This window comes from Lissotriton helveticus, chromosome 5_1 (genome assembly GCF_964261635.1).
Source record: "Lissotriton helveticus chromosome 5_1, aLisHel1.1, whole genome shotgun sequence".
NCBI lineage: Eukaryota > Metazoa > Chordata > Amphibia > Caudata > Salamandridae > Lissotriton > Lissotriton helveticus.
Window position 1 is genome coordinate 1,627,481,790 of NC_136065.1, and position 14,469 is coordinate 1,627,496,258.

At 43.3% G+C, this 14,469-nt stretch overlaps 1 protein-coding gene across 2 annotated transcripts in view; it reads right to left on the minus strand.

Annotated features, from left to right (window-relative positions):
• LOC144755661 (NEDD4-binding protein 1-like) overlaps positions 1 to 14,469 on the minus strand; it is a 272,368-nt gene that overhangs the window by 18,778 nt on the left and 239,121 nt on the right. For both annotated transcript variants that reach the window (XM_078644828.1, XM_078644827.1), the window contains exons 5-6: positions 11,268 to 11,375; positions 9,703 to 9,804 (exon numbers count right to left, since the gene is read on the minus strand). In XM_078644828.1, the coding sequence (XP_078500954.1) occupies positions 9,703 to 9,804; positions 11,268 to 11,375 (210 nt within the window). The remainder of the gene's footprint in view (positions 1 to 9,702; positions 9,805 to 11,267; positions 11,376 to 14,469) is intronic.

The following is a 14,469-nucleotide window of genomic DNA, read 5'->3' on the forward strand; positions in this document are numbered from 1 at the left end:
CATCAACTTCGATGATTCCTCCGACGGTTTCAGCGAACAAAAGACACAGCCATCATCAAAATCCTTTAAAGACAAAGCGAAGGAACTTTTGAAACAACTAAAAGAAACATATCTGATCTCTCCATGGATTGAATTTTGGGTGGGTTTTGGTGCATTTATCCTCATACTTTGGCTCATCATGGTATTTACCTTGGGACGCTTCATTGAGGGAAAATATGCTAAAATGGACACAGCAAGTCAGAACATCAACTTGGTCCTCAAACCACACACATCTTCACACGTCGAGAAACGAGAACTTTCTTCAGAACTTTCTTCAGCCAACTTCACAGCAATTCCAATACCTGGTGGGGTAGCCTGGGACAACACGGACTATGAAATTTATGGTCCGGTCGAGATCCTGAAATATCCACACCAAATTAAGATCTCTTTGAGTGACTTTGCAAAACCAAACTCATTTGCTGATGATTGGGACTTTGAAAGTATTAACAATATGATGTCTGACTTAGTAATGTCTGCTAAATTTACAAAACATGATTATTTGCAGGGTTCTACAAATTATGACAGCATGTACTGCTATAACCATTATGGTAACCATTTCGTGCATAAATCTGCACAACCTAGAAATGTTTTAAGTTATAATCAATGGGAACATTGTGCTACACCTCCAAAAGGGAGCTCTAGAACCGTTTATGACAAATATTCATATTTTTCAGGTTTTAACATAACTAATGCTGAAACATTTTATTACAAATTGTCAAACAAGACAGGGATGAAAACCATGATAACCAACACAAAATTGATATATTCAGATTCTTTCTTTGAAAAAATGAATACCTTTGGATTTGATTATTGGGACAAAAATGTTGATTTGAAAAGTGTTTGGGGTACAAAAGAATGGCAAGTACAGGGTTTAGAAGCTTTGTTTAGAGCCTGCATGATCCCAGAACAAATGATATTTTTAAATGACACCGTTCAACAAACCACCTGTCTTGGCCTAGCAAAAATCAAAGATTTAAATAACCTGTCTATTCCAAAGCCAACAATGTTTAGCAATAACTCTGATATAGACATAAACCATATACTTAACCAAAACAGAACACATCCTGATTGGAAACAATGGTTGATCTGGCCCACAGATACAAATAACTGTCAAGATAGATTCCTGAATAAAACACAGGGTTTCAAAATGAACAGGCCAGACCCTAGATATCCCCAAAGACATCACCCAGGGATAATAACAACCTACAGTGTGGGCAAATTATGCCTTCAATGGCTACAAACTTCCACACTGCCTGAAATTAAGCAACACCTAACTTTACTTACTGATGGTGCTGACTTGCGTGATTTCATACTGGGACCACGCAAACAGCGTCATAAGCGTTTCATAGCAGCCTCTGTATATGCAGCATACAATGAGGCCTGGAAGGTTACTCAAATTGAGACAGCAGAAAGAATACGGGAAATTGACCGTATTAATTTGGAAAAATCACTTTCTGTAGTGGACAATGGGTTAATGACTCTGTCCTCCAGAATTTTTTCATTGGACAGCATTGTGTCTTCAGCAATCGATATATTATCGCAAGACTTACTGTTATTACAACATGGTCAGTTACAATTGCGTTCTATCGTACAGCTTGGCTGGACGTTACAAAATCTGCGTTCAGGCTACGTGCCTTGGCGTTTAATCAACACTACGTCACTATTCCAAATCTTTAACCTTACTGATAGACAAATCGGTATGGCGCAGAAGGGTGCTGATTATACAATCTTGAGCATTGAAAAACTAGAAAGATTACCAATGACAATGTCAGAACGACCTGTCAGTGAATGGATAATCCACGGAATCATAAATATTCCAATCTCAACCTTCAGGTTTCAATACTGCCAAAAATATATACAGGCTGGCATGTACGAGAAATTGGGAAAGGGGTACCTTAAAACAACTTGGAACCTGTCCTATTCACATGCATGTGTCAGTAACAAAGGACAGAAAGTGTTTCTTAGTGGCAACAATTGTGCTATGTCACTAAGCGGCACGCTTCTGTGTAACGGTATTAGTTTGCACGGAGCCTGTGAAGGGAATTCATACAACCTTTCATGTCACCAGCAAGGCGCACCTGCAACTGAAATAGAACCATTCTTTCAAAGACTCTATAATGGGAGTTACATTCTTATTGTAGACCGCAGATGCTGTAGTCTTATGCCCGGGACTCCTTATCTCGTCACTACGACGGCGAAGGTCAAGTGCTGTGGACGTTCTTTGTTCCCCAGCTCCTTTCCAGACAGGGAGGCAAGGGCATGGCCCGGTCTGAAAATTACTTCTATTCGAATAGACACTTTAAGCAGAATGAAAACAGTGCTTCTTCAGACGCCTACAAGGCTCACGTCATCTAAAGAAACGTATGATCTACAAGTCGCAAGGACGACTGCAGAGATACATACATTATTATCAACCAATTCCCCCGTACATTTCGCGGAAATCCTGAGCGAAATCTTAAATATTTCTGATACCACTGGGGTCTCAAAGGTATTTTAGACAGTATTTTCGATGGCATTAACACCATTCAAAGCCATACTGGGTATTGTTCCAGATTTCGTCCATTCGATTTTTGGCGGACTTCCCCTGATCCTAGGACTAATTGCAGGAATCCTATTCCTGGTCCTTATTTTTCGTTATGGCAACCCATGTCACAGAACAAAATCTCACGACAATGGAAGATACGATCCTAGCCATTGGATACCGGGACCGGATATCAAAAATCCTGGGACTCTCCCGGCTTAGAGACCTAAACATGACTTGGTTTCTATCATTTCGACCAATGTGGCAAAGGTGTGTTTTACCTGTACTAAGGTGTCTGCTATGCGGAGAAGAATGCGTGTTAGACACCTGTCTGACGCTACAATCGGATGCGCCGGTGGATGCAGATACACTGTTGGTTCCTACCAAGGTTCACGCACTGTGCTGCCCTCAAAGGCTGCCAATTCTGATGACGGCATTCCTGGAATCTTCACCACTGCGATTGAAGAGTAGTGAAGTTCAAGATGAAAGCAGCATCGAACAGGTACGACCTTCTGTCAGCAATGCAAATCAGAATGTCAATGGAGACAATCATGCGCATGAATGCATGGTTACCCCTATTTCCGACTTAGAGGAACTTTCCCATGAGGCTGTTGACAGTTTTTTCGAAAGCCTGAATGATATGATGTTCTCTCCGGAACAGAAATAGAGACTTTTGAGTAAACTCGCACACGGCGTTCCCTGAATTCGGCCTTCAACTTTAAAAATAAAGTCACATGAACAATTACAATCCAGTTCACGGACAGCAACTTTTTTCAGCAAGCCCTTAAAATATTTTTCTATATATTTTTTCCCGGGACACTGATCTTCTGCTTAAAGTAAGAAACTATTCCTAGAGAACTAAGATTTCTATTTTTTTAGATACTTTATAGACTTTATATAGACTTTAGCTGCCCACTGGTATGTTCACAATATATTTTATGTGATGAAATGGTTTCGACTTTTTTTCTGTATAGCCATATTAAGAGCCATTTCATGTGTATTTCTCATATACCAACAAGCAATAATGCATAACAATGCGTGTTTACTTTTGCATTTAATTCATAGCTTAAGTGCATACAATATATATGACTGCAATTTTTCGGTATATTTGAAAATTTCAAAATGCATTTATGTATTTTGGGGTGGTAAGGTATACACTATACTCTATAGTATGTTGTACTATGTTATACTATGCATAAATTAGTAGATATGACCATAGTTAGCGTGGAGTGGGTGTCGTGTATTTCTATAGGTTCTGAATCGATCCCCCTATTCCTGACCCTATTCTGGTTAAACTTACTAGCTAGTTAACTAACAGTCAGCCCATGAGGCAAGAAATCCCCCATGATGCAGATACCGTTATCTGACGCAGTCACACTACGGCACAGGAACGTGTTATCTGATTAGGTCATAACGCTTGAGATCTAATTAGACAAGCGATATTCCTCCAGCCCCTGATAAGGCATACGACGTTCTCATAACAAATCAAACCTATGACAACCTGGATAATCCGTGCGGCCATTGTTTTGATTTCACAGAGAACTTTAGTAAAGAATGTGCTAACGAGCAAGTCGTATGACATCTTTATTGACGTACCTATGTCCATCCTTACGTCAATCCCGGCACCTTTAAGGTATAAATATTGCCGACCTTGCCCTATGCAAAACACACGCGTGGTGACAAGACGGAGCAGCCATACTTGCCGAAGCAGAGAGCCGAAGCAGACCCCGCAGGCAGCAGCCCCGCCTTCCTGACGCGCTGAGAGACGCGCTGCTATCTCAAGCCGAGAGACCCAGCACCGGCGCTTCTGGGCAGCCCTCGCAGGCAGCCTGGAATATCGAGAGCAGAGAAAGAGATACCATTCCTCATTCATCCTAAATTCCAGGTACAGAACTGAATAACCCCTCCTAGAGAATTCTTTAGTTATTCACTTGGCAAAAACAAACTTAACTTAAACTGTAACTTTCTATTCCCGCCCACGTATTAGACTTAGGTCAGGTACACGGGGTAGGCGTATTTAGAAACACCAGTTGAGTACGTTTAGTCAAATGTATATGTGTATGTAAATATATTTTAATCATTTTAAACATCATATGGCTCAGAAACCATATCAATGTTTTTACAGTATTATTTTATACTATTGCTTCTAATGTATGCACTTTACTTAACTATAAGTATCGCAAGAATATCGATCCATTTCTCTTGTACGAGAAAAGAGACTGATCAATAAATAACATCTTTTATTGAACACGCCCGTCTCTTCCTTTTCTCTACATTCTGATGAGACTAAGAATGCACGTACTGACTGAGTAAAATAATTGCCTTGTGCTCACACGACTCTTGAGATTGACTCTTGATTAGGGGAGAGCAAAGTTGTCATGTTCTATGGTTGTCAGAAACTAAATCCCTTCTTGTCTAATCAGGGAAGTTAATCCTTCCTTGAACATTCGAGAAAGTTTCTAGCGAACTCTGAGCTTAGCTGGCAAACCCAAAAATTAAGTCTAGTATCGACAGTAGTAGACCTAGTTAACGTCTGGCCTAGGCCTTTACTGCTGTAGGTACTATTCCAATGCGCAGAGCCTATTGGGAAAATAGGAGCTACACTACAGAGTCATTGGGCAGGGGTGGAGGCAGAGCGGGAGTTGTTGTTCTTACCTCTGCCCTTATTGTTCTTACCTCTGTAACCACCCCTTTGGTAGCCCCTACTGTAGTTGGATTGTGTAGGGGCTTTATAAGAGGTAGAGGGTGTGTCTGAAGAATTCATCGTAATGTGCCCTGTCATATCTTGCCAATAATGCTTGTGTATTGGCAATACGCCACATGATTGCTGCTTGAGACGCAGTTCTTTTCCCTGATGCATCAAGGAGCTTAGACTTTATCTGGTGGGGGAGCTTCACCTGATGTTTGTGAATTTGCTCTTTTGCGTGCATTGAAAACCACAAGCGAGTCTAGTGGCACTTGGCCTTTAATATATGCTGGGTCTGAAGGGGCAGCTTTATATTTCTTCTCTATTCGTGGGTTAATGACCCGAGTTCTAATTGGGTCTTTGAAGACTTCAGGAGCATGCTTAATCACTCCTTTAAGCATGGGTTAAATGGATGAGGACCTTTGTGCATTATCAAAGGGATCCATTAGGAAGTCCTCATCTTCAGGGTCTGTATGCATGTCTACCCCATGATACTGAGCAGCTCTGTGTATCAACTGATTGAAAACCATAGTGTCTTCTGGTGGGGAAGGCCTAGAGGGGTATATGTCATCTTGAGGGACATTTGGGATGTCTGGGGTGTTATAATCATCCCACGGGTCAGGTGAGCCTGGAGGAATAGATGGATCATTTGCATTACCCCCTATATCATCAGAGCTATCATCCCTGTTGTCATCATCTGGTATGATAGAGGATGTAGGGGAATATGTTGGTAGGGGAACGGGTGGTGATGGCATAGGTGGAGGAGAAGGGCAACAAACTCTTTTTTGTATGAGGAGCCGGTGCCTGTGTATCCAGTGATCGTTTTTTTGAGGCTAAAGTTAGTTGACCAGTGATTGGATCTTTAACCAGAGTCTTTTATGCAGGGTCTGGGTGAAATAAGTCCTCTGCAGGAGGCCGATCTTTTGGTGTCGAGGGAGCTTTCGGCACTGAAGTGGCTTCTTTTGTTTTTTTTGCAATGTCTTTAACAGGAGAAGCAGGAGTCTTTTCCGACTCTGATGGTTTTTTAGGCTCCGATGATTTTCTCGGTTCAGGTGCATTTTTTGGATCCAATGGTTTTTTCGGTTCCAGTGGTCTTTTTGAATCCGAAGCATGTTTGCTTGGTTCCGACCTGGGTTTCGGTGCCCAGGGACTAGCGCTATGCTTCGGCGCCGATGGTGTGGATGTTGGCGTTGTCTTCTTCGGTGCCAGTATGTGTGCGCCGGCACCATGGGGAGGCCGAATCGAGCTGGAGTCGCCGGAAGGCTTAGCTAGCTTCTTAGCCGGGCCCAAAGGTGGGGCAGAAGAAGCAGTGTGTCGGTGTGCGCCCTAGGGCGAGGGTGTGACCGGAGCCTACTTTGGATGTGTCGAGGAAGGGTCGGGGTCGACGGTCTTACTTACGATCCGCTGTGCTGCAGTGATGTCCTCGACTTCGGAATCTTCTGCCTCGGAGTTGCTGTCAACGCCATGTTGTTCTGGGACGTTGACGCCCTCTTCGAAGAGGTCGTCTGGAATCGGAGCTGAAGATCGAGCCATCGTTCTCCTAGCTCTTCGGTCCCGGATCGTCTTCTTGGAGCGGAAAGAGGCACAAGCGGAAGTCTCTGGCCTCGTGCTCCGGGGAGAGGCAAATGTTACACACTTCATGAAGGTCGGTGTGGGAAAACTTCGACCCACATTGAGGACACTTTTTAAATGGCTTCTTTTCCATGAGCTGGAGTCGAGGCCTAGTAAGGCCCGAAGGCTGTCGTCGACAACCGGAATCGAAATGTTCGATGTTGAAGAGTAGCGTCGATTGGAAAAGCGTTCAAAACTAATTTCTGGAATCTTGTGAGGATTGCGCGCTGAAGGAAATCTGTTCCAACACGGAGCGCTGGAAACACATCCGAGCCCGGTGGCGGAAAAAACAATCTGGGGATGGAGCCAACCCATGCGCAAAATGATCCAAAGGAGGAGTCACCTATCCTGTGACTTCCAAAGACTTTTCTATAACAAAAACAAACTGCAAACATCCAGGCCCAACACTAGGTGGCCATCTATGCAGTGTGTAATCTGCAGCTCATATGCCTCGAACACATTGTTACAGCTATTAAAAATATGCACATCACCCCCTGGAAATTCTTGCCGGAGGCGGAGCCCTCTAATTCTCTGGGCTACTCTTCGTCTCAGTTTCCAGTGCTCGAATCAGACGATCTAGCCCGTCAAGTGGCCAAAGTGAAATCTGGGTCACGTGAGGCCCTGTGTCCTCCAAAGGTGTTCAAAACGATCATTCCCTTGGTTGAGGCTGAGGTGCTGTCTGTCCTGAATCTATCTTTGACTTCAGGAACAGCGCCTCGGAAATTCAAGGAAGCTATAGTACTTCCTCTGCTGAAGAAAGCTGGGGCAGAAATCAGAAATCTGAAAAACTATCGCCCCATCTCCCAACTTCCATTTCTGGCCAAGGTACTCGAACAGCATGACCTGAGAGCCCTTGCGTCATACACGGAACAACACCACCTGCTGCATCATCGGCAAGCTGGGTTCCGCGTGCATAACAGTACAGAGTTAGTCATGCTTTCAGTCTTGGACGATCTACGACTGGATTTTTTAGTGGTTATCAACAACTTTATGTTCCGCTGCTCTGGACGGCTGCCAACTTTTACTGGGGAGCACAAAGGCTGGTGTAAAATCTATAGCTAATAATCCAGAAAGTCTAGGAAGGCTCAAGGTAGACGTACATAAACTGCAAAAGCTGAGCAATGGCACTGGGCGCCATGAAAAAGTCAGTCCAGGTGTGCTAATGCTGGTAACCGGACAAGGGGCTTCCCTTACTAACGCCTCCCAAGAGATCGTATGCTGCTGTAGGTAATGGAAGCAAAAAGAACAAATTATGGAAGGAATATTGAGCAAATCAAACATTCACCCCAGTCACAGATCTGGGTTTAATCCATCCTTTTTTTGCTTACCACCCCATTTTAGACCCAGCCATAAACAAATCAGTCTTGACCCTGCTTCCCATGGGAACAGTCCAGCCCAAACTGCCAGGACAGATCCTAGACCGGAAACTAGCATCCTGGGACCAGTTTAGGTGATCACACCCCTTATCAGCCTGGCTAGCTTGAATCCAGTGGCACAGTAAGCACGGGACCCGCATCTGGGTATCACAACATCACAAACAAATAAATTTTGTTAAAGCACCCCATGCCGTGGTTTCACTGTGACTGCGCACCTTTCTTTAGCCGCGGCTTGATTTAACCTGAATACGGCGAGCAGCGTCTAAACAAAGGGGAGCGGCCACCATTAAAGGGGTCTCGCATTTGAGAGTGTTTGAGCTACTGGCATTAAAAATGACAATGCCTTGTAAATATGAGTTGGCTAGCAAAAAACATAACTAAAAGGCATTGTCACTTCACATGCCAATAGCTTAAACGTGAGACATTTTGCATTGTAAATGCTTGTTTTGACTTCTTGCTGATTCTTCTTTTTCTTTGGGTGCCTCTCCTGCATCACTTTTTCTACGTTTGAGCCGGGATTTGTGAGTTTAAAAAAACCATGTTATAACAACTGGCAATGGAAGCTTTTGCCGGTGGCTGACCATCAATAGCTTGCAGTAAACTCTATGTGCAGTGTGTGGTTGGTGTTTCTCAGGGTTTTGATTGTGTGGTCGATGCCCCTCCTCCTCCACCTACCCACCCCATGGCCCCATGGTTTGATCTGTTCTGTCCTTTTCTTGGCATAATTGTCTGCCCAATTGCAAACAGCCCCAAATGTGTAGTCTATTATGCCCCTTTTAAATGTCCTTATTTATCTCTCACTAATTTCAGATTATTGGAAGGCTATATTAAACAGCATCAACATACAAATGGAGAAACCACACCAAGGAAGAGACAGAGGTCAATGAATTCACAAGTTCATGGTGCATTCAAATGTATTAATTACTATGCTTGTGATAGCATGATCAGATTTAGCATAATTCTACCAAATGAGTTTACACAGGGTACAATAATATCCTGTTTTGTTGTATGGTTGGGACAATTTGAATATAGAGGTTTGTTTCTTTTGATTCACAGGACACCCTGTGAAGAAGGACCCAACAGGGTCCAAAATGCATTGGGGAATGGGAAAGGAAACACAAACAAAATGATATAGGAATAAAAGAAATTTTGCACACAGCACATTGTGAATGAATAGGATGTATTGCAATATTATCATGAGATTGTGAAATTTCAGAACAACATAGATGAAACAGGAAACCTGACTGGGTACCGCACAGGGGAGACACGGTCCTATCCCGGACATGTGCACAGACTTGTGAGATTTGCACGCAAGATCAGAAGGTGACTCTAGGAAAGCACACAAAATAGTGAAATATTCCAGTTTATTAAGGAGTACGGAATAAGCAGGAGTGTTGCGGGCTTTCTAATGAAAATCTCATTACCTCAAAGAAGGCACACAAGATGCACTGGCCCAGCCTGATACTTACCCACCAGTCTTGCTGAGGAACTCATCCAGAGAGGGGCCATGCCGTCCAAGTGGGTCATCCGGAATCATGAAAATGTCTCCAACAAAGGTGAACTGCAGAAGTCTGGGTGGAGGAAGTATGGGAAAAGAGGTCAGACCACAGAGATGACATGTATGTAGAGTTGTGAAAATAAACAGTTTATGAAGCAGGGGTCAGGAAGATTACAGAAGGGTTTGAAGGAGAGGGAATGAAGCATATCTAGAATGATGAGCGAATGGTACAAACCCAGCTCAGACTCACGCAGATGAACTCACCCTAGTGCCCTGTCAAGGCTTGTTTAGTGGCAGGTACACCCTAAGTGATCACAGTAAGGACCACACCCCATTCAGAATCATTCATGCAGTGCTGGACTCATCGTTGAGTAATAGGAAAGGCTGGTTGTACCAAACACTGACTCACCAAGAGTTGAGCTCATCGCTACTGCCTAAACTGGATACAGCCCTACTAACAATCTCCAAAGCTGGCTACTTTTGGCCTTGCACACATTCAAAGAGAGTTGGTTTTACCTGTAGTAACCAGAGTATGAATCACTCCCTACAAGACCTGATCAAAGCTGGATTTACACCAAGATCATACTCCGAGTCGCCCAGAATAGAGTTCAAGAGTGATCAAGAGAGGACACCAATGCCTGCTCACAATCGCCTGGTACGGAAAAGAGTATAGACTAGTCTTACTCAGACTCTCAAAGAGCTAGTCTCAACCTAGTGATCTTAAGGGGATGCAAAGTCTGCTTAACGCTCAGCTTTAAGGACTAAGATAGAGCATAAGACCTACTTAATCTTGCCAGTACAGAGTTCAGTCTGGGCCCATGAATTGCCACATAGAGGTTGTCTGGCTCGCCCATCATTTTTCCGACATACGTCACACAGTAGATAAATAAAATAAAATCTAGGTGTCTGCATCTTCTGTCCTGATGCTCTTTCCTACTGACGCTCTTCTCATATTTCAACACTCATGAAGATCATTGTCCATTTTCCTTTTTCAAAATACCTCGGCTATATTTCATGCTACCACTCTACTATATAACCCCATCATTAGCTCTCCCCCTCTCTTTAGCACCCCCTACCCTAAACACATTAATCACAAGATATTACTTTGATGCAATATACCCAAACGACCACATTCCAATTGTCCCTGTCGTCTCTCGGTCATCTTTGTTCAACTGTGTGTTCTTTGCGTCTTTTGAGCTTAGGAGCCATTCAAAGACTAAATATGTGGTAAGGTAAGGGATAGAAACTGAGCAATAGGGGAATCTACTCAAAAGAGGAGACGAGGCGAGAGGTTTAAAGGGGGATGAGAGATGGGAGGTTGTCAGATGGCTTTAATTTTAATTCAGAAAATGAGGCACGATGCAAGTCCCACACCCAATATAAGAGGGGAGACAGCTCTGAAGACTTGTTGAGGGCATGGAATAGAGAAAAACTTTAATTTCTAGAGGGTGGCAAATGTGGGCATTTGTGAAATGAATGAGGTGAATTATTTTCTGGGGCAGAGAAAGAGAAAATGGGGCATGCTCATTTCCATACCTTTGCTTGATGATGTCTTTCCACTTGGGGGACTCCTCCGCACAGTCTCGCAAATTGTCATTCGTCACGATTACTCCCTCTGTCCTCTCTGCCAACTGCAGTAAGAACCTGAGGAGAGGAAACATGGCACTATCAGACAGAACTATCTCCAGGTATTAGGGCTCAAGAGCTCTCTCTGTCTTTGATATTACTGGGTCACCGCAATCACACCATTATAGATATAGCTTCAGGGCGAGAACCCAACAGATATACCTTTTTCCCAGTTACAGAGTTGCCTTGCTAGTGCCGTCACACCTACTAATAAAGAAGAAAACACATTGCTTTCCAACCTTCGCAATCAGGACACCATGGTCAGCACAGACAGAGCTCCCTGTAGTTAGTCACCACTGAGGACCAACAGTCCAGTTAGCCTTACCAATAAAAGAGTCACCAGGATATCACAATGTGATGCAAAAGGCCTTTCTGCCTCTCTTACAAAGTACACTTCAGGGCAATAAACACAACTGTGATCGAAAGTAGGGCAATACACCTGCTATCCATACATTAGAGACATCGACCATCAGAGTAAAGTCAAATCTACGTATGGGTAGTAGAAACCTACTGGCTTTACACTTGCCGTGCCAAGCAGATATATGTCCTGCAATGTCAGGGCACGTTCTACTGCTTAGAAACCAAAAGGTCAGTCCCATCTTGCCCATATAGATGGGCCACATATCCACCTACAGTGATCGACCCTGCCATCCTCCACAAGTCCATCATCCTTTCTGTCGCACAGACATCAGCCAGACTTAATTAAAACTCCCTCTAGAAGGTGTATTGTCAAAAGCAAAACGATTGTGTCATTTTCCTGTGATGCAGGCTGCAAATCTGTATTTTCCATTTATATTAACTTAAAATTCATCCAGCAACCCATCAATCCAAAAGCGGATTTTGTCTAAAAGGTAATCATCCACCTGTCAACTGATCAACAGTTCCTTTTAACAACTGATCAATCCATCTATGCAATAATCGAATATTAAGCAAGAAATTGATTAACTGATCCATTTATACCTCAATCCAAACTCAAGTTGGTCTGGTTTGGAATCTATTATTATTTGTGTTATGCCTTTTGAATATCAGATTTTCAATACCAATTCTGAGGGTGTTGGTTCTCTTCCAGGGGATCGGCATACATAGTCATACGAAATGGACAGCCTTACACAGGGAAAAGTCAAACCTACACACAGGATCCATAAACTTCTCCTTATAAATAAAAAACAATTTAAAACAAAAATCCATGTTTTCACCATCATATCTGAAAGCAGTATTGGCAAAACTGTGTTTATTATCTATAAAAATAAGGATAATAAATAAAAAATGTCCTAGATTGAGAAAAGAGACTGAAAGGAGTTTGTTACTTACCTGTAAGCATCTATACATAGCGTTTAGTGCTGCAGATTCACATGCTATACACACCACAGCCATCTAGTGTTGAACTCGGGCTTTACAACTTGTTTTTCTCAAAAAAGTATTTTTATTGCTGATGGCGAGTCTCCTCCTCTTCTAGAGAATTTGTTAAGATTGTTCATTTTTAGGTCTCGCCTAGGCAGCGCTTGCACGGTCTCTTCAAGACATGCTGTATTGAGGTATGGAATTGAAGCTCCGCCCACTCTACACCCATATTTGTTATTGGCTTGCATCATTGTCCTTTGGAAATGGTGGCTTCTGATTTCTTAATAGGCTTATTAGTTCCTCCTTAGTGCCTCCCTGTCTTCTGTTGTTATCTTCCATGAGGACTGGCCCTTTCACGTGTTCCTACCTTGTGAGCTTTCATTATCAGTTCTAAGAACTATTTACTTAATTATTGTACACAGCACTCATTAATGTCTGCCGCTTTTAAAAAAAAAAACAATTTGGGCGATCGGCCGAAGTGAGCCTACCCTTTCCCCAGCAAGCGCGTGATTCATCTGATCCCCGCACCGCTCTGCAGAAGTCAGGTGTCAAATACTGTTCACTAATAAGTTATTATTTTTTTTTTTACAGCACTCTGCCAAAGTGAGCCTTCCTTTTCCCCCAGCAAGAACAGGGCTTCATCTGACCCCTGCGCCTCCCACTGTTTTTTTTTACATAGGAACCACTTTCCATGCAAGAGACTACATGCGGACATCACGCCCCCTCCTCTACGCCTGTATGAACCTGCCAGAGTACAGGACGATGTGCTGCCTACAACTAAATAACTAATTTGTTGAGTTTTTTTTATTGTTTATGGTTCTTTTAACCCCTTTTCCAGATAGATTATTGGGCATGGGTGTCTTTTAGGCTTTTTTAGTAGCCCCGGACGATACTTGGGCTTCTTTTCAAAGGTTTGTGCTTGTTCCAGTCACCCTCCCACCATCCACCCACCCACCCTTAACCCCTCCTTCCTTTTGTTACTTTGTACGCCGCCCCCAGAGTGCATGGGAAGGTTGATACCTTGTTGCGGCGATGTGGATAGCGCTTTTCCCCATGCAAGATACAATGCAGGTATAAATTTACTTTTTAATCCACTCTTAAGCCATAGGTTTTCAGATTGTACACAGCTTTGCAGCAGAGGTTAGCTCCCTGAGACGGCTCCCGTGCTACCAATGACTGCACCCCTCTTGCTGGATCCGGCAATGCTCACAACAGCTGCAGCTTGACTTAGTCAATTGAGATTATTCGTTGATTAGGTTGTTGGTCTTCATTTTAAACATAGCCTACTTACGAAAACGGACTTATCAGGTTATATCCTCCGCTTTCCTGCTGTTGCTGACACTTGTTGTGCAAAGTTCCTTTAAGACGGAAATGCCACTTCACCCCAAATTAAATAGTTATTATAGGATAGTTTGCACAATGGCATGTGTGAGCGTCAAATAGCCTATCTCGGTTTCCATTTAAGCTTGGTTAGGATGCGATCTCTAGACGAGCCGGATGGTCAAAACGTGGTCACAGAGACATACATGCCACCCGCCCGATTTCAAGCCTAATCTCCCACCTCCTACATGCAAAAACCAATTCCTCGGGGGTTTCAGCTGTTAGGGCCTGCCTAGTATTGTATAACATGGTATAATTACTGCCAGACACTTACTCCTGCAGGCCAGCGCTCAACACTTGCATCACACTCTCTCCGCCTGCCATTGCGCTTTCTCCGTGCTTCTAAAAGGTAAGAAAAAAATGTGCATTCGCGTTTCAAATATCCGTTTTT